Source organism: Lolium rigidum, chromosome 6 (assembly GCF_022539505.1).
Source record: "Lolium rigidum isolate FL_2022 chromosome 6, APGP_CSIRO_Lrig_0.1, whole genome shotgun sequence".
Taxonomy (NCBI): Eukaryota; Viridiplantae; Streptophyta; class Magnoliopsida; order Poales; family Poaceae; genus Lolium; species Lolium rigidum.
Window position 1 is genome coordinate 93,441,923 of NC_061513.1, and position 19,018 is coordinate 93,460,940.

The following is a 19,018-nucleotide window of genomic DNA, read 5'->3' on the forward strand; positions in this document are numbered from 1 at the left end:
AGGTTGGAATTCTAAAGAACGAAACTTCCATGTGACATTTGAACATAAACATTGAAATTAGACTACTGTAAAATCAAATTATCAAATTCAAATCCTACAAAGACTGGATTTGAGTCCAATTTAAAGAATTCAATTTAGTTTGAGGAAGAAAGGTTAATGGTGTGCTAGATATTTTGAGAACCTAGGATGCAGAACCACACCCCAAACCTTGACCCTGTTATTTACGATTGTTTTACATCTTAGAAGTTTTAGTGAAAGTTGAAATGAAATTATGAGCAGAAAGAACAATGTTTATTCTGGACATAACATATGTTCAACAATAAATGTACTCCATCCAATCTAAATTACTTGTCACGGATTCAATCAACCTATACATATTTTAGGCAATTTGCGACAAATAATTTGGAGGGAAGGGTGGCCTGACCCAAACGCATCAAAACGAACACTTTTGGTGTCTGGAATGGTTTAGTCGCCAGAGATACCATAAGGGAAAGATAGAAAAGCTGCAAGTTCGCACGCAACACCGAAATTTAGTGTTCATTGCTCGTCGTTGACCAAGGGGCCTCCCACGGTCCGTTGTGGGTAAGGGCTGGCACGGACATGTCGACCACTTTATTGTGCTTCAAATTGTGTCAACAGATTTTAGGGGTGCTGGTGGAAGTTTATTCTGTGGTTGGGACCCCGATAGACATGTTAGGGTTTCTATTGAGGTAGTCGGTGGAGATGCTCTTACCACCATCATCTCTCTTAGTTTAGTAATATGTATTAGTTCATCCCAAAGCTTAAGGCTTATATTTTTTGAAAAGTCAAACCAAGTAAAGTTTGACCAATCTCTTAGAAGAGTCTATCAACAAATATGATATTTCTTAGATTCCATATGAAAATATATTTCATTTTCTATCTAATGATATTGATTTTGTATTTTGCATGTCAATAATTTTTGGTAAAAATTTAGTCAAACAGGACATAGTTTGACTTTCTAAAAAATAAGTTTTAAGTTTTGGAATGGAGGTAGTATGTCATTAAAATGCCTAATTACAATTTTTTGGGACAAAAATGCCTAGTTACAATTTTTTGGGACAAAAATGCCTAGTTACATGCTGGTATTACCTTTGTTTCCAAATGTTTTGGGGAGTTGTTTTTTCTACTTCTAAATGGAGATGCTCTATGCATCCCCACCGAAGGGAGAGTCGTCGCCCATCCCGGTGTCGTCGCCTTCTGCCTTCTCCTATCCATCCGCTGGTGGGGCAGCAGGTCGTAACCATCAGGCCTACAGCTAGGGGTCGAGCGGCTGGACAGATCGGCAAGTGTGCCGTTGCGGTCGCCGCCTCCCTGTTGCAGACCCTAGCCCTGCTGCCGCTCGTAGTTCGTCTCTCCGGTAAGGAAGAAGGCCGGGTGGTCTCTCTCTCTCTCTATGTACAATTGTTTCCAATATTTGAAAGCTGTGAAGATCAAGCAAGCTATGACCCAAAATGGTGCTAGTAGTCTCAACTCTGAAGTTTTGTCAGAATTAGTGCGAATCATTCATGTCTTGCTGTATGTATATCTATATAAGCATCAGGAACATGGACTGATTGTACCGACTATGGCTGCTTCTCTGTATTGTCAAGATTTTCTCAAATATTTCTTTCGTTCTTTTCTCAAGATGGGTGGGGGCGTTGACCTTCATGGTCTCGTATAAGTACTCATGTGATGAGATTGGGTGTAGCACCATCGGTAGAAACAAAACTCATTGCAGGTTCCACATGTCCTCGTGGAATCTCGAGGTAGCATCGGTAGTACTAATTGATTGGGCCGAGAAAGATACTTAACTAGTAATCAATCTATTCATTGGCATCGATGAATTTTATCAATTAAATAGGAGTATACCAATCTTACAGACTTGAGACTCCATCACAGCCAGAGACTACATATGTTTTACGCCAAACAGAGGGGGCTTTCGCAGCTAGTGTTGTTTGGGTATTCAATCATTTGCTCTTTCTTGGCTCCAGTATGCTGCAATTGAATCAGGACATCAAAAAATCTTAGGATTTTGTTCATTCCATTCTTCTTGTCCAGTTAATCCGCCTATGCCCCTACTGCATGTAGAGTAAGTTATGTCTTGGTAGCTTGTGGCGCTAGTTGTTTTGTTGGTCCACTTGTCACTGACTGAAGTAATCCGATGGAGTGTGAGAGACATGATGAGTTTGCGATAACACACACCATATCCGGGTATATATTCGATCCCGGTGTTCTGCTCTTCTGAATCTCTAAGGCATCTGTACCCCTTTTGTTCACTAGTTGATTGATAATCTTGTATTGTCTAGTGCAGGTATAGCAGCATGGTTTTCTATTCTCAATTGTCAGCCTTCCGAGATCTAAAAAGTAGCTCTGGGCCTATCATCCGAGCAGATGCGTCTTCAAGATGATCACTGTCGATTCTTATTTCTCGAAGGGTTTTCCTTTCTGGAAAAGTGGTTTGCAAGGTAAAGACCTGTGATCGACCTTACTATCATTGCTACAGTACAGTAAATTAGTCATCATGATTTCTAGGCTAGCATGTGGGAAACCTATTGGGGTTGTTCATCAAGAAGATGGATCAGATAAAGAAAAACATAACTGGATGATTAATCTTTATGTTGTAAAAGATAGGATATATTCAGTGGTTCGATCAGTAAGTAGGCAGCTATGCATCTTCCATTTGATTGCCATTGAACTTAGCAAAACATACCCATGAACCGTTGTAGCATACAAGACTAAAATACATGTAAATTTGCAAGCACTTAATGAAAAGGCAGAGTGCAGTCTCGTGAATTTAGACCTCAATACTTGGCCCTAGTTAGGGTGCTGAATTGATGTATGTTGCATAGCTTCATTATGCTACATTTATTCAAAATGTAATAGGAACTTGGTAGTGATATTTGTTACTATTTCCTAGTTTATAATTAGAGCCTTGCCTCATTTTAAAAGCATGCTAAGATACCTTGTGCATTCATTTTCAGCCTTCAATCTTCGCAGTGCCCCGAAACAGCTCACCTGGTGTTTTTGGTGAATCTCCCGCGCTGAGTTTATCTTACCTATGGCAGCCATACTAGAATCTTTGCTTGGATCATGTGCCACAAAGTTGCAAAATATCATTAGTACTGAGGCCATACTAATCCTAGGGGTGGAAAAAGAGCTTGCAGAAGTGTTGCGTCAAGTGGAAATCATACGGTGTTGCATATATGATGCTGAGAAAAGGAGGACAAAAGAGCTAGTAGTAAAAAATTGGCTTGGTCAACTGAGAGATGCTATCTATGATGTTGATGAAATCTTGGACGTGGCTAGATGTAAAGGAAGTAAGCTAGTGCCTGACCATCTTTCATCATCATCAAGCAAATCAACCGCATTTAAAGGCCTTTCAGTTTCCTCTTTCTTTTGTAACATCGGGTCACGTCGTGATGTTGCTGTTCGGATTAGAAGCCTCAACAAAAAGATAGAGAAAATCTTAAAGGACACAATATTTTTAACATTCAACGGTAGTACACAACCTATTGAAAATGGCCGAAAATCCAAACTAATAAGAAGTTCCAACCTTGTTGAACCCAACCTAGTGGGAAAGGAGATCACACATTCTTGCAGGAAGTTGGTGGACTTAGTGCTTGAACGTAAGGAAAATAAGTCTTACAAGCTCGCTATTGTTGGAACCGGAGGAGTTGGTAAGACAACACTAGCTCAGAAAATATACAATGACCAAAAAATAAAAGGAAGCTTCGAGCTACAGGCATGGATTTGTGTTTCACAAGACTACAATGAAGTAACTCTTCTGAAAGAGGTTCTACGAAATATTGGTGTGTATCATGAGCAAGGTGAAAGCATAGCAGAGCTGCAGAGAAAACTTGCAGAAAAAATTGAAGGAAAGAGTTTCTTTCTGGTTTTAGATGATGTGTGGCGTTCCAATGTATGGTCCGATTTATTAAGACCTCCATTACACGCAGCAGCGGCAGGCGTAATATTAGTAACCACACGAGATGATCAAATTGCAATGAGAATAGGCACACAACATACCCATAAAGTTGATCTCATGTCAGAAGAGGTGGGATGGGAGCTACTTTGGAAGAGCATGAACATTGACGAAGAGAAAGAGGTGCAAACTTTAAGGAACACAGGGATTAAGATTGTTCATAAATGTGGTCGCCTCCCTCTCGCAATAAAGGTTACCGCTGGTGCTTTGGCAAGCAGAGATCTAACGGAGAATGAGTGGAAAAAGTTTTTGGGCAAATATGCAGGCTCCCAGAGCATGCTCTCTGATGAAATAGAAGGAGCTCTGTATTTAAGCTATGATGAGTTACCGCATCGTTTGAAGCAGTGTTTCCTTTATTGTGCTCTGTATACTGAAGATTCTATCATTCACCGTGGTGTAATTACCAAGCTATGGATCGCCGAAGGCTTCGTGGAGGAGCAACAAGGCCAACTACTAGAAGAAATTGCAGAAGAGTACTACTATGAGCTAATCCATCGGAATCTTCTCCATCCAGACAACACATTTTTTGAGCTGACTGAATGCAAAATGCATGACATCTTAAGACAGCTTGCATTAAATCTATCAAGAGAAGAATGTTTCATTGGAGATGTTGAAACATTAAGGGGTGAAAATATATCTAAACTGCGGCGTGTTACTGCTGTCACAGAGAAGGATAAATTAGTATTTCCTACCATGGATAAGGTTGAAGTTAAGGTGAGGACTTTCATAACTGTTCCTGGTCCACGGAGAATTGAGGATACATTGTTCAAGAGATTTCTTCTTCTTCGTGTTTTGGTATTGAATTACTCACTTGTACAAAGCATACCACATTACATAGGAAAACTGATACATCTACGACTACTGAATCTAGATTATACTGGCATATCGTATATTCCGGAATCCATTGGCTCCCTAAAAAATCTTCAAGTATTGAACTTAAAAGGTTGTCATGCTTTGCATAGTCTTCCTTCAGCGGTGACCCAGTTGTGCAGTTTAAGATCTCTTAATCTTATTAGTACAGAAATAAATCAGGTTCCAAAAGGGATAGGAAAACTGAAGTTCCTCACTGAATTACATGGATTTCCTGTTGGTGATGGACGTGATAATGGTAATTCCCTTCATGGATGGAAGTTGGACGAGTTGTCTTCCTTGCCACAAATAAGATTTCTCCGTCTGGCTAAATTAGAAAGAGCGGCTCATAATAGTACAAATGCAGTACTGAAAGACAAAAATCATCTAAAAGAACTAGTACTATCGTGGACTGAGCATGGAGAGGGATCATATTCAGAAGAAGATGTTAGCAATACTGAGGATGTCATTGAGCAGCTAATTCCTCCGAGCAATCTGGAAAACCTAGCTATTAATCGATTCTTTGGTCGGCGGTATCCCACCTGGTTTGGCACCACCTCTTTGTCTTCATTAATACACTTGCACCTGAAAGATTTCAAATTATGTGTGGATCTTCCGCCAATTGGGCAGCTACCCAACTTGAAATTTCTGAAAATTGAGAGAGTGTATGCTGTTACCAAGGTTGGACCTGAATTTGTGGGCTGCAGAAAGGGTGATCCCGTATGCAATGAGTTGGTTGCTTTCCCTAAACTTGAATGGTTGGTCATCAAGGATATGCCAAACTGGGAGGAGTGGTCCTTTTTTGATAATGAAGAAGCAGTTGCTGCTGCTGATGGAGGGGGAGGGGATGTACCTGTTGAGATCCTAGAAGAGGATGCCCAATCTGCAAGACTGCAAATGTTGCCTCGTCTGGTGGTGTTGGGACTCTACAATTGCCCGAAGCTGAGAGCTCTACCGCGACAGCTTGGGGAGGATACCACCAGCTTGAAGAAGCTCAAATTAATTGGGACAAGTAACTTGAAGGACGTGGAGAATTTCCCACTGCTCTCCGAGCTCATTATTAAGAACTGTGAATGCCTTGAGAGGATCTCCAACCTCCCTCAAGTGTCAGAACTGCGTGTACATGGTTGTCTAAACTTGAGCTATATAGAAGGGTTGGGAAGTTTGCGGCAACTATGGCTGGGTGGGGATATGCAAGAGATCTCTTCTCGCTTGGTGCCTGGGCTTCAAAAGCAGCACCAGCGACTTCATGGCGAAGACCTGGATGTCTACACGCTGTCTACCAGTTAGATGCATGGAAACAGAAGCACAAGGTAAGAAGACTGCATATTTGATTCTCTTAACCGTAATCCATATTCTCACATGCATAAAATTGCAATGTTTATCCAGTTGTATGCCATTATATATGCTTATCTAACATAGAATGCTTAGACCTACTGTGCTTATAAATATTCCAAAATAACTCCAGTAGATTTCCATGGCAGGAGATTTCAGGCGTACTCAATACCAAGTGATCTATATTGCTCTAACTTGCTAGCATTGGAAACCCGTATTGTCACCTCTTGTCATAATTGCCCTTTCAAGTTTATAATATCTGCATCATCTAGATCTATTTGCTGGACACGTGCGCTTCCATAAACAGATATTAGTTTATTGAAGCCTTGATCTACTATTGAGACAAACAATGCATTTCATATAATATACTACTTGGTCTTATGTGCTCGTCAATAACTGTTGCTTAATTACTATGGATTGTCTTCATTTTTATTTTTTTGTTTCTTAATTAATATTTTATGTCGAATTAATGGTGGCAACTTAGGACTGATGGCGCAGTTTAGTTGGACGGATGAAGCGCGCATTAGGAAGCCTATCAATGCTAAAGATGTGCATGTCCTTGATGTGTAGTCAGCTGGTGAAGGAAGTGTCCTGTTTTTCTTTTGGGCAGGTGCCCTGGATCTGAAGACGTGCAAGCCTATGAACGCTAGGTTCTGAATTTGATGGGTCCGGAGGCCTTTGCTGTACTGAACTGAACCTGGGGCTGGAGTGGAGGCCTTTACAAACAGGAGCATAACTTCATGTCACTGTCTCCAGCTTTGTAAGGGATTCTTTTTAGTAATTGACTGGTCATATTTGCGCACCTAGGATGATTTGGGGATTCATTTCTCCACTAGCATTTTGTATTTTTGGTCTGTAAACATGTGTTCCACTGTTCCTGTAAAACATGTTTGACTGGAAATCATACCCGACCATATATAAAAACCGGTTGTTGCAGGAAGATGGTGCACCTGCAGAAAGAATAAGTTGACAAATGTGTGCAGTGTGCTGAAGGTAAAACCCCAGTAGAGAAGCGTGAACTAGAGTTGTGCCAGGGCCCTGGAACTTGGCAAAATGCAGCAATATCAGAGGCTTTTAAGTACGTTTTCAAGCAGCTATCTCGGGGATAATCCTGAACTATGAAGGGCAGTCTCTGTTTTTTGCAATGTTGCTGTAGATGAATGTGGAATTAGTGCAATGGTACACCGTGCAATACAATACTACTACCTCCATCCTAAAATAAGTGTCTCCATTTCGTCTAGATACGATGTATTTGTTATAGTTTTGAGACACTCATTTTAGGACAGAGGGAGCAATACACGATGCATCTAAAACTCGAGCAGGGTTCTTCCCTGTTGTGTGTTGCCTTCCATAGTGTAATAAGATGGATGTTTGGTGGCGGATCTGGTGCCTGAGGGTGCTTTCCATCACCTTTTTCTTCACTGATGTGGCAGCAGACGGAGGACGGTGGATTGATCAACCTATGGCTCCTTCAGACGACCTAGGAGTAATAGAGCTGTTCTTGAAGGTCTTCATCTCATCTGCACAGCGATAATCTGGGCTGCCGGAGTTGAAATACCAGATGCCGAATCCCTTCACCTTCATTTTTAACCCCCATTGGGCAAAGCTTTTGCCCTCGTTCAAAAAAAAAAAATTTAACCCCCATTGGGAGGCCCTATTCCCTTGTTGAGCTTTGCCAATGTGGGCATGGATGGCAGCGGTGGCTTGAGCTCAGTCTCCTTTGAGGTCAGGAATGTGCACCCTTTGTTTGTGTCTTCTCGCTGTTGTATTTGCTTGTTTCCTGAGGGCTCAAATCTTGCACTCTATACGGTTGGCTTAAGATGGATGAATGTACATCTTTGCAAAAAAAAAAAAGGAAAGGGTAGAAAAGTGCACTTCAAAACTAGAATCAGATAAATAGCTTCTGAGGCAATATCCTCAACACACCCGATGCCTTTTCCTCTCAGCTGAAGCCTATGATAAACATCTTTGGAAACTAACACGGACCCCCAAAACAGACGACAAATGTAACCTGGCAACAGATAAGAAGTGGCCGGATGGATGGTGAACTACCTTACTAAACTATACACAAACGACTAGCATCCTGCATTCCCACCATGAAGGCCAGCGGAAGATAACCACGACTATTCTTTGGTGCCTGATGTAACCTAGCCTGCCTAAGGAGCTGCTAATTTGACCACACATGGACAAGGCCTTGTTGGTTGCCGGTGTAGATCTCTTCGCGCTCTTCATCGTAGTACAGGGATGTGATGTCTGAAAGGGCCTCTGACGGCGTGCACTGGAAGTTTGATGACTTCTTTTGTTTGCAGAGGTTCCCGGCCTTTATCTTGGCCACACATTTTCCGGTCAATATCTCGCTGATGTTTATCGAACAAGCTGCATACGAACCAAAGTAAAAATTAGAAGGATTATGCGGGGATAAATAGTGGCATCATCCTCATGTATGTACTTCAGCAAGTAAAAGGAGTGTTTTTGCGTAAATTTAAAGGTGATTGCAATTAGCACAAATGTAACTTGACATACTTTCTCATGCATGTTTCCTGTAATTAAATTACTCAAATTCAGTGATCACTAGCTACCCCTTGAAATAAACAACAGAGCAGTCCTATTCTACCATTTGTACTAGTCAAAACAAAGAGAAGAAACTTAACTGACACACACTTTGAGCAGTACTGAGAATTGCATGCATCAATCATCAAAATGACCTAAAGTGTGGGAGCAGTGCCTCCAATCGAAGAGAAAATTGATAGCACCACAAACTAAATCTAACATGGCTAGAAGCAATGTAATAATGGATAAAAGGTAGCAGGATTGACAGAGAGGATCAACAATCATAATAAGTCAATTAGTTAAATGCATCAAGCAGACTACAACTTCGTTACCAATTAAACACGTAAGTTGTACATGTTGAAGCATGAGTTTAAATGTTACCATTGTCCTGTGAAGATGGATCATCCGGGTCAGCTTTGCAATAAGATATAATAAGGTCTTGGTTGCTAGTTATGTAAATACTGTTTGTATTGCAATCGGGATGCCACAACAAATGGTCCTCAAAGGATGTCACCAGTTCACCACGGAAATTCCAAACAGATACTGACCGATTGCGGAATGTCAGGAACAGCTGCATCTCGTATAGAAAAATAAAAGCTGACGGAGTCACAAACTCACTGCTGCTCACTTCTGTTGTCTTAAAATTTCTTACCTGCAGTAGTGTAAAGAAGTCCATTACAAACAAGAAGCAGAAAATTAGATTGCATTTATTTCGCGCCATCTTCTATATTAAAGGCAAAATGCTTACATCAAGAATTTGAAGGTTCTCTCCGTCCTGTTTCACTAGAAGTTTTTCATTGAATTGCTCGATGAAATCAACCTTCTTATTGCGGTGAAGAAGATGTCTGAATGACTTCAACCGCTTCCCATCCTCAATAGAAAGAATCTCAAGAGGAATATATCCCCTTTTTCTAGAGTAGATCAATAGCATTATACCAGGGCTGTGAGAAGGCAATAAAAAGCAATAAGAGATCATTAATTACGTGAGCTAAAACTCCTCTTGAATGGACATTGTGCACAAGAAACAAAATTCAATCAATCCAGCCATATCCTCTTTGAAGAAAACAATAAACTATTCACATCTTCAAAGTGGCAAAGAATAAATCTGTGTCCAACAAACTTGTAATAATGTTCCAGCTCTCTCCAAACTACATTACACAATATTATTAAAACAGTGTATTTTTCGGCCAATGGTTTACCGTAACATTTCCGCTATTCATCACTTCTTAGGAGAGCATGGAGGTACTTTCTGAAGTGCGTTTCGTAAATATAATGAACTTATTCCCAAATTTTCACCATTAGATTCTCCATTTAACAAAGATAAGGTGCATAATGATGTTCCTTAAATCATTACATTGTTAATACTTAATACGACCGCAAGGACAGTCTGGCAGCATGACTTTTTTAGGGAAGATAGGAGACTGGAGAAAAGAATGACATGTTAATTCTTGTTTCCTGGTAAGAGAAAATGGTGGCATGGCTTATATAGTCCAGTCCCACAAAATGGATAGCTAATAGATGTATGGATGCAAATATGAATAACAGCCAAATCAAACTTAAATTAGAAGACAATGTACTAGTCGTGAATCTGAGTTACCCACTAGACCCTGCATGATACAGTTCTACTTGGCATAGTTAACGTGAACGGTAGCCCTTGTTGCTGTAGAGAACAGTGCACAGAAATGCTATGTGGTATGCCGAACCTGCCCCGTAGTAACACACTATTTTTCCTTCAAAACAAAATCCGTTGAATTGCTTGCCGAAACATGAAAAACCTCTAGAAAATGCACAAACGCACACTTATATTTTTGTTCAATCCTCAGTTATCACGTAGTGATACTAAAAAAGGTTAGCTTACCTGCTTTCAGCATACTTTACTTAATTAGTTGCTAACAATTATCCGCTCTAGAACATATCAGATGAATGGCTGAAGGAGAAACGGTGAAATACAGAATTGATGTCAAAATGATCTCGGTAGTAATATAGAATTCTGGCCATTCTACCATGTAGTTACAACATGAAATAAGCTGTGTTTGTCATCGCGTTGAATTATGATAATCATGTATGTCATCATGTTAAATTGTGATAATCATGTTTTCCTAACCAGCCTTTTCCTATTTGTTGTTTGACTAATAAAATTTTGTCTATCTCAACACCTACTTTGCACTTCTAATCACGAGAGAAAAAAGATGTCAAACAAAAATATTATGTCAGTATTGCACGAGAACAGAAAAGTGACACAGAAACAAAAACCAGGATTGTTGTACGATGCCAATGTAATTTAGGAAAACAAATCAAGAGATATTCCCTTACCTGATTTTTATCTCTTGAACATCTTTATCAGATATCGTGTACAGCAGTGTGTAGTTCTTCAAATCAAACACCTTATAAGTACTGCTAGAAATAAGAACATAGTGTCATAACTCGTACAAAGTAATTTTTCTTTCTCACAGAAATGTAGCGAGTTTGTTACCTGTCTTGTGCAGAGTAAGTCAACACCTTTCCGTTCACATCATCAAACTCCACGAAACCTGGCCACTTCAACGATTCTGTCTCAAAAAGAGGGTAACCACCATCTGGCTTTCCACGGCGTATATACCTTAAGAGTAAAATATTATGTAAATATACTATCACAAAAGTAGAAGCCTAGTACTGTAAAAGGAACACAGAAAGTCAAACTCACTCAATTCGAGTTGTCCTGCATCTTAAGGCACTGAAATTTTCAGAGCCATAAACTGATACAGTTATAAGCGAGTCATTATTCTTGTTATAAAACAAACTGCGGATGACTTCATCTGGACTTCCATTTAGAAAGCAAATCCGCTGGTTCGTCACTGGAAACAAAGGAACTATTATGATGGTTGTTCAAACAAGAACCAGTCATTATCATACATTCAAAACATGTGTACCTCTACTGAACGCAGCACAGACTCCCAACTGTGATAAAGCAAATATAATATCACGGGCTCCAACTATCTCGATAATTTCAGACCGCTTACTCAAGAAAGGTAGGAGTGACCTATTCTCCTTCGGATCATAGGTATCAAACTCTTCCTAAAAAAATATGAAAAAACTTATGTTATTAAGAATGCCACATAGATACATTATGCATATGTCACTAGCAGATCGAGAGGAAAAAAAAACACAGGAATCTAAGCGGAAGGGAAAGGGCAGTCTTAACAAGGAATAGTATTCACAAAAATCAAGCAACTCAAGAGTCGTTGTTGAGCATTACGTGCTAAGAACTGGGTGAGTGAATGATAGCAAACATAATTGGCCAAGACTGGATCCCTAAACAGAGTAGGTGAATGGACTAACTGAATCAACCACTGAAATGTAGCTTCTAAAATCTACTTCGTAACTTCAGGTTCTCAGAGTCAGAGCTGACTGAGATATCATAATTTTCCAAGGCTGGCAATCAAAATATGAAAGGGCCTATTTGTTTCATCCAATTATAAGTTGCCCCCTCGAGATATTTCAGAGATCAAACAAACCAAATTGTCCTGGAAATGACCATCCAGACCATCAACAATCGGAATACAGCATAAAGAACAAATCTTTTCTCATCTTATTATCATCCAATTACAGTGCTACTGATGCAAATCCGCGATGCACTATTAAGAACCCTGTTACCTAACAAAAGTGAAGCTAGCGCACAAATAATAATAAAGAATTCTAAAAAGAAGTATTTTTTTATCAAAACTTTCCTTCTCGCACGGCACTCTATATAATAGTACCTCACATCACCTGGGCTCTCTGGATCCGATTCTTCCCACAATTTCAGATCTTTAAAAAATTATTATTCACTCCTTAAACCCTACTACACCATCACGAACCGGGAAGAACCGATGCCAAACCAGTGCCAATGACACTCACAATTGACAACTAGACAGTTGGGAGGAGGGGCGCGTGGCGGACCTGGAGCTGGATATTGCGGAACCGCTCCCGCGTGCTTCTCGCGGCGAAGTTGCGCGCGGGAAACGCCGCAACCTCCCGCCGCTGCAGCTTCCGCGCGCTGTTGGAGGACACATCCGCCGGCCTCGGCCGCTTCTTGGCCGTCACCCTACGCCCGCAGGACGGCCGAGGCCTCGCGTCCATCTCGCGCCGCCCCCGTCCTCCACGCCCCTATCTCGCCGCCGACGAGATGTTGCGTCACGCCGAAGCGCCGATGGGCATCTCGCCGGAGCTTTGGCTCCGTAGAGGGGGTTAGGGTTGAGGCCCGAGGTGGAGCCCGGTACCACTATATGGGTGTTCTGGAATAGAAGGTAGTGCGAGGGCTTTTCTGAAAAAACACCTGTAACTGCCCCCACTCTTTGGCCCATCTGGCGGCGTAAAACGCACGTATACCCGCTGTGGATTGTACACGGCTGTAAGGGCATCTCCAACCGCGCGACCCAAACGGACGTCCCTTTCGGGTCGTTTGGGTCGTCGCGCGGACACGCGGATGTCACCCGGACACCCACACACGTCCGGCTACATTTTTAATCCCCAACGCACATACGACCCAAACTGAAAAGTAGACCAAACGAGGCAGAGGCCGGACAACGGCGTGGGCGCGGCGCGCGCGGCCGGCGCACGGCGCGTGGCGTGGCGCGGCCGGCGACGGCGTGGGCGTGGCACGGCTAGGCGAGGCCGGCGAGGGCAGGGCGTGCGTGGCGAGCCCGGCGACGGCGCGACCATGGCGAGGCGAGCCCCGCGCGGCCGGGACCTCCGCCATCCGCTCCCTCCTCGCCACGGCGCGCCGCCCGTTCTCCGCGGGCGCGGCCCCGTTCCTCGCCGCCGACCTCCCCTGTCACGGCCGCTCCCACGGCAGCCGGGCGGCCTCTCGGCGCGGCCCGGCCCCTGCGGAGGCGGCCCGAGGTGCGGCGCGGCCCGGCCCCTGCGCGGCGAGCTCCGCCCACGCCCGTCCGTCGCCCAAGCTCGACGCGGGCACGGCCCCGTCCGCCGGCTGCGGGCGCTGCCGCTGCTCCTTGTTGAGGTCGTTGACGAAGAAGTAGTCTAGGCGCAGCTGATCCCCCTTGTTGTCGGCGCTCGATTCGTGCCGATTCGTGCGTGCATGTCCGGCCGCCGCTCGCCTACGCGCGCGGCCGCTAGGCTGCTAGAGCTTGGTGCTTTGTCGCGAGCGGGGACGTTGTCCGGTACAGCTCGGCCACGGCACAGCTCAACAACGGCGGCGTGGAGGCGCGGGGCGGTGTGGCTCGCGACGCGCCCGGCGTGCGGGTGCTCGCGCGGCCGGCGCCGGCGTGCGGCCACGGCACGGCTCAACCAAAGCGTAGTGAAGGCGCGCGGCGGCGTGGCTCGCGACGCGCTCGGCGTGCGGGTGCTAGCGCGGCCGGCGCCCGCGGTGGCTCGCGACGGCCCGTGCTCGCGCGGCCGGCGCCGCGGCGGCGTGGAGGCGCGTGGCGGCCGGTGCTCGCGGCGGCGTGGAGGCGCGTGGCGGCTCGGCTCGGCGCGGCGCGGCGGCGCGTGCGGCTCGCCTCAACGCGGGCGGCGGCACGGCCGAGCTCGATGTGCTCCGTTTTGGCCGCGGCGACCTCCCGGCATGAACGAAAAAAAAGGGGTTGTGTTTACCGGGAGCCTCCACGCGAGCTCGACGGCGGTGGTTGGCCGGCGAACCCTATTCCGGTGGGGAGCGAAGCCAACATCCATGGCGTAAAAGAAAGAGAAGAACGAGAGGAGAGAGAAGGCTGTGTGAGTTTGGATGGATTAACTAGTGTGGCTGCCATGTGGGGTTTGGGAGGACACGCGCGGACGACCAGAGACGTCCGCACGCGTCCGGCTCGCCCCAAATTGCTCCCAAATTTGGTCCGGCTTTGGGTCATGGCGGACCGCGTGGGCTGTCCGTTTTGCATTTGGATCCGCGCGTTGGGTCATGTTTTTACCCAAACGGACGCGCGGGCTGTCCGTTTTGCGTTTTGCGTCCCCGCGTTGGAGATGCCCTAAGGGCATCCCCGCGAGGCAAATCGCACCACCAAATTATCCGCCTAGGCGAAAATGACCGTTTTATCCGTGCGTCCGTTTGCACCTAGAGTGCTTTCAACGGACGCATTTTTTCGTCGGCATGAATTAGGATGTTTGAAAACAACAAAATAAACCTTGACATTGGGCCTGCAATGAAAGTAGGGGGTCATAGTTTCTGGTATGAGGTGAAGCCTAGCGCACGTGTTGCATCGGGCCTGCATTAGAAGTAGGGGTCGTAGTTTCTGACGCCCCGTAGAATGACCATGAATAGGTCCATTGGCATCATGTACCGGCGCCGGAACATTTTTTCCTTGAACACCGGATCGGTTCGGTGGAAGTAGTCCTTGTGAAGCCGGAGGTGTCCTTCCACTATGTTTCCCGACAGGTTTTTTGAGTGGCCCTTGACAGAGCCCCGGTGCACCGGCGCCTGGTTTGAATTGTACTTGTGGAGGATGCGTCGACTGATCGGACTCCTCGTCGGAAGAGGAGTCAACGACCTTCGCGCAGAACTTATCCAGCATCTGCCACGTGTCCATCTACGTGGGTACGAATTGCAGATCAATGGTCGCATACAATGGCGCCAAAAACATGAGTAAGAAACATACCGGCGCAATTGACCGAACAGGTTGTGGGCGGCGAGGACGAGCGGCGCAACCGGCAAAGTTTGGCCCCAAAACAGGCAATAGGTGCGCGCCAGAGCCTACCCCGGCTACGATCCTTCTCTCCCGCGCGGCGAGAACCGAGCCGACAGCGAGTACTGCGGCGGTGCGGCGGGACGGCGGCGGGTGGGGTTGGGGTGGTGCCGTCGCACTAGGGTAGCAAAGAAGGGGAAAAGAAGCAAATCGAAGCGCTCGATTTCGCTGTCTCTGACATGCGGGACCGAGTAAGAAAATGAAGACGCTCCGCGTGACCGCACAGCGTCCGCGAAGACGCAAACCTGACGCATATTTGGGCCAGGTTTGCGTCACCGCGGACGGCCCGGTCACTTTATGTCACCCCGCTGGAGTGGGGCCCAGATGCATTGTCGGTCGCAAACGGTCGCTCATCGTCTATTTACATCGCTCTGTTGGAGATGCCCTAACACGAAGCCAAGAACAAAACGTGCAACAATGCCGAAGGAGGACGAGCTCTTGGTAGTCTTTTTATTTTCAAAGATGGAAAATCATACTTCAAAGATTTAAAAGTTTTAAAAAATTTGTGGATGTAGTCAATGATGTACTCTCTCTGTTCCATAATTTTTCATGGTTTAATTTACATTGGATATAATAAAACCATAAACAAAAATTATGGAAGAGAGGAATTATATGACAAGCATGCGAATTGTAATTTGAACTTTTTAAGATTTTAGGTTACAAAAATGAAAAAAAGGTTTCTATCTTAGTATAGTGAAATTTCATATTTTAAAACTACAAAATTTATCAGATTTTATCATTTTTCCACTCAGCGTATACTTTGAGTTACACAACTTGTGGACCACATATGTCATATTTGCAATTAATGGATAACCAGCGTATAGATTTGTGATATGTGTTACTGTAGTAGCTAAAAGGTGTTTTTTGAAACCCTCGATAGTCAGATTATTGTAGGATGAACCTAATATAGATCAGTTTGGGTAATTTATGCTTTTATTACATTATTAGAAGCGTAATATATAGATTAGCATGAACTCATCAAATGTTGAAGCTGTGGACATGGCAGAAGATGAACAAGAAGTTAATATTACAAAACTAGCGCATTTTACCATTTCATATTACTTTATGTCAGCTTGACTCAAATCTGCAGCATTTTTTTGTAAATCATGTAAATGGTTTATTGATCACGAATTAACAGCAGAACTAGCAGCATGCCCCACCTGCAGGATGAAGTGGCAAACCTTCGACATCGGGAGAGACTATCGTTAATGATTGTTGTGGGGCCCACCGCTTTGACTGTGGGTGGTCGTCTCCTTCAGTTCCTTTCCCAGCTGAGTGGTCGTCTCCTTCAGTTCCTTTCCCAGCTGAGGCTACCACCAACAACTCCGATACCCACCCATCACTGTTGCATTTCCACGTATGTGCCCCCTTCTAGTGGACGAGTACCACGGTTGCGCCCCTGCTTGCTGAAGTCCCTCGTAGTCGAAAGTCGTTGGAATCGAAAATTGCACCACTGCTCATGGACAAGCACCACCGCCCTTGCCCGCGGATGAGGATCACGGTTGCACCCTGCTTGTTGAAGCCCCTCATGGTTATACAACGTCGAAATTGAAGATGATGACATCGTGCGGCTTGGCTCCATCGAGGATGTTGTTCCAGTGAGCGGCCAAGTCGATACAATAGTATAGGGGATGCACCTTGGCTCTATAATACTGCGTAGGCCGTCGGTGTTTCTCAAGATAGGTTCCTCTAGTAGTAATTACTCGCACGAGTTCCTGTGTAACCGTAGTTTTAGGCGGTGATGTCAGGACACCGCCGTGATGCTTGGCTAGTGGCAAGGGCGGCGGCCAGGTGTGGCGAGGGGGATTGTGGGCGAGGTTGCACGGTGGCGGTGGGGTTTGGGTTGATCGGAGGCACTCCAATGGGGGGTGGTCTTGGGTGGGCAAGGAAAAAGACCTCCGTGTTTGTTATTTTAAATTTTTTTAGCTACAATTTTGTATTTTTATTTTTATTTTCTTTTTTGCAATTTTTTTATTATGATGATGAGTGGGGCCTAGGCACACTGTTCACCATTTGCAGGGCCGCCTCGCCGCACTATCTTATGTCATCCTAACGGGTGGGCCCTGCTACCAGCTCTACTATCAATTCGTGTTCAATCGAACATTTCGTAAATTGCAAAAAACTTGACGTAGAGTCGTAGATTTCTATCTTGAATTGTAAAATGTAAAGTGATAGGAAACGGTTAATTTAACTCAAATGTAGTTTTATGTAAATACCGCCGCATTAGAGCAGCCCTCCTGCTGATACAAGCAAAGGCGGGCCAGATGGGGCAATTACATTTGAAGTAAGAGCTACTAGCAGCTCGAGCTACATTTAACTTGTTTTTTAGGCGCCGTCGCGCACAGCGCCGGCCGGTCGCCGGTTACATCTCAGCTCGGGACGACTTGCAAAAAAGGCTCGCAAATTCACAACACAACTTCGAGTCAGCCTGGTAATGAGAGAATCAAAGGGCCTGGCCCGCAAAACTTTTCTATTTTGTCCTAAAAAAAGCACCGAACAGACAACCTAATAGAGAGCGTTGCTACTTCTCAAAAAAAAAAAAAGAGGGTGGTCCGCAATTCTTTTGGGAACCCTAAATCAACCATGCGACCCTAAACTGCGGGTTCCGGGGGTGAAATACGGTAGTGCACATTGATATTTTGTCTCCGCCTCCGTCCATCACCGCCGCATGCCGTCTTCGATTTCGGTTGACTCTGACAAATCACCGTTAGATTTGAGTGTGCCTCGGCCCGATCTACCTACGTGTGGAATGGCGCCGACCAATTCCACTCGTGGCGGCCCCTTTCTTCTCCGCTTGTTGAGGCGAGCCCCACAGACCTCGTCCGAGCAAGTACGACGCTCTCTCCCGTCGCAACCCCAAATCCCTCGCATGGGCGGGAATCATTTCTCGCGCCAACGACGACGAGACGGAGACCATCAAGAGTGGTGAGGCCCGTCGCGTGCGGTCCACCTTTGGTGCCACCAATGGAGCTCCCCACCGACCTTGACTCTGACACCTAAATTATGTGTGTAATCGGGTGAACTGGTTTTAAAAATATGGCGCGGATGTTTTATTTATCCGTACGCTTCCACGATGATATTTGCACGGTTTACCACATCCATGCTTTTGCATTTTCCTATTGTGCGATATCCGCTAGTTAAGGCAGCCCATACGTGGATGTGATCTAATTTAGGCCGTTTTGTGAAAATAAAATATGTCTGCATTGTAGCATCCTCCTTGCAGCTCTGCTGTATGAGCGGCCCAGCTGCCAATGTCCATTGCATCCCCAACTCCATTACTCCGGAAAAACCTATCCCCCCCCCCCCCTCCCACAAAACCTATTCCCCACCCATCAACATGAACATGATGGATAAACGCCCGCACGTATGCAGGAGTGAGCAGGCCACGGGCCATATTGTTTGTTTTTTATTCGGTTCTTCTCTTGTTTGTTTGTTTTTTTCCTTTTTTTCTTCTTTTTTCGGGTTTTCGGTTTCGGTTTCGGTTTCTTTTTGTTTTGTTTTGTTTCCTTTCTTGTTTTCAACTTTTAAAAAAAAATATATGGTTACGAACCATGGAGGTGTTGGGGTTCAAACTCGGGTCAAGATGTCCTGAACAGGATTGGCAATCAGTGTGATAGAGCTCGGATAATGTTAATAGTGAAAAACAATG

The 19,018-nt window shown here is 44.9% G+C and overlaps 2 protein-coding genes across 7 annotated transcripts; one reads left to right on the plus strand and one right to left on the minus strand.

Moving 5' to 3' along the window:
• Positions 1 to 1,245: 1,245 nt before the first annotated feature.
• LOC124662425 (putative disease resistance protein RGA3) lies at positions 1,246 to 7,374 on the plus strand. Of its 6 annotated transcripts, none has more exons than XM_047200267.1 (4): positions 1,246 to 1,378; positions 2,312 to 2,465; positions 2,982 to 6,144; positions 7,104 to 7,374. In XM_047200267.1, exon 3 carries the CDS (start codon positions 3,059 to 3,061, stop codon positions 6,119 to 6,121), a length of 3,063 nt encoding a protein of 1,020 aa, XP_047056223.1. In that variant the 5' UTR covers positions 1,246 to 1,378; positions 2,312 to 2,465; positions 2,982 to 3,058; the 3' UTR covers positions 6,122 to 6,144; positions 7,104 to 7,374. The 6 variants fall into 6 exon arrangements, with proteins under 6 accessions (XP_047056223.1, XP_047056224.1, XP_047056220.1 ...); XM_047200268.1 differs by having other exon boundaries at positions 7,108 to 7,374; XM_047200264.1 differs by having other exon boundaries at positions 2,307 to 2,465; positions 6,651 to 7,125.
• Positions 7,375 to 8,041: 667 nt separating this feature from the next.
• On the minus strand, positions 8,042 to 12,911 carry LOC124667001. Its single transcript, XM_047204333.1, has 8 exons — positions 12,635 to 12,911; positions 11,626 to 11,770; positions 11,400 to 11,550; positions 11,190 to 11,315; positions 11,030 to 11,110; positions 9,465 to 9,657; positions 9,098 to 9,368; positions 8,042 to 8,542 (listed from the first exon to the last, which is right to left on the minus strand). Exons 1-8 carry the CDS (start codon positions 12,812 to 12,814, stop codon positions 8,334 to 8,336), a joined length of 1,356 nt encoding a protein of 451 aa, XP_047060289.1. The 5' UTR covers positions 12,815 to 12,911; the 3' UTR covers positions 8,042 to 8,333.
• Between the last annotated feature and the right edge of the window lie 6,107 nt (positions 12,912 to 19,018).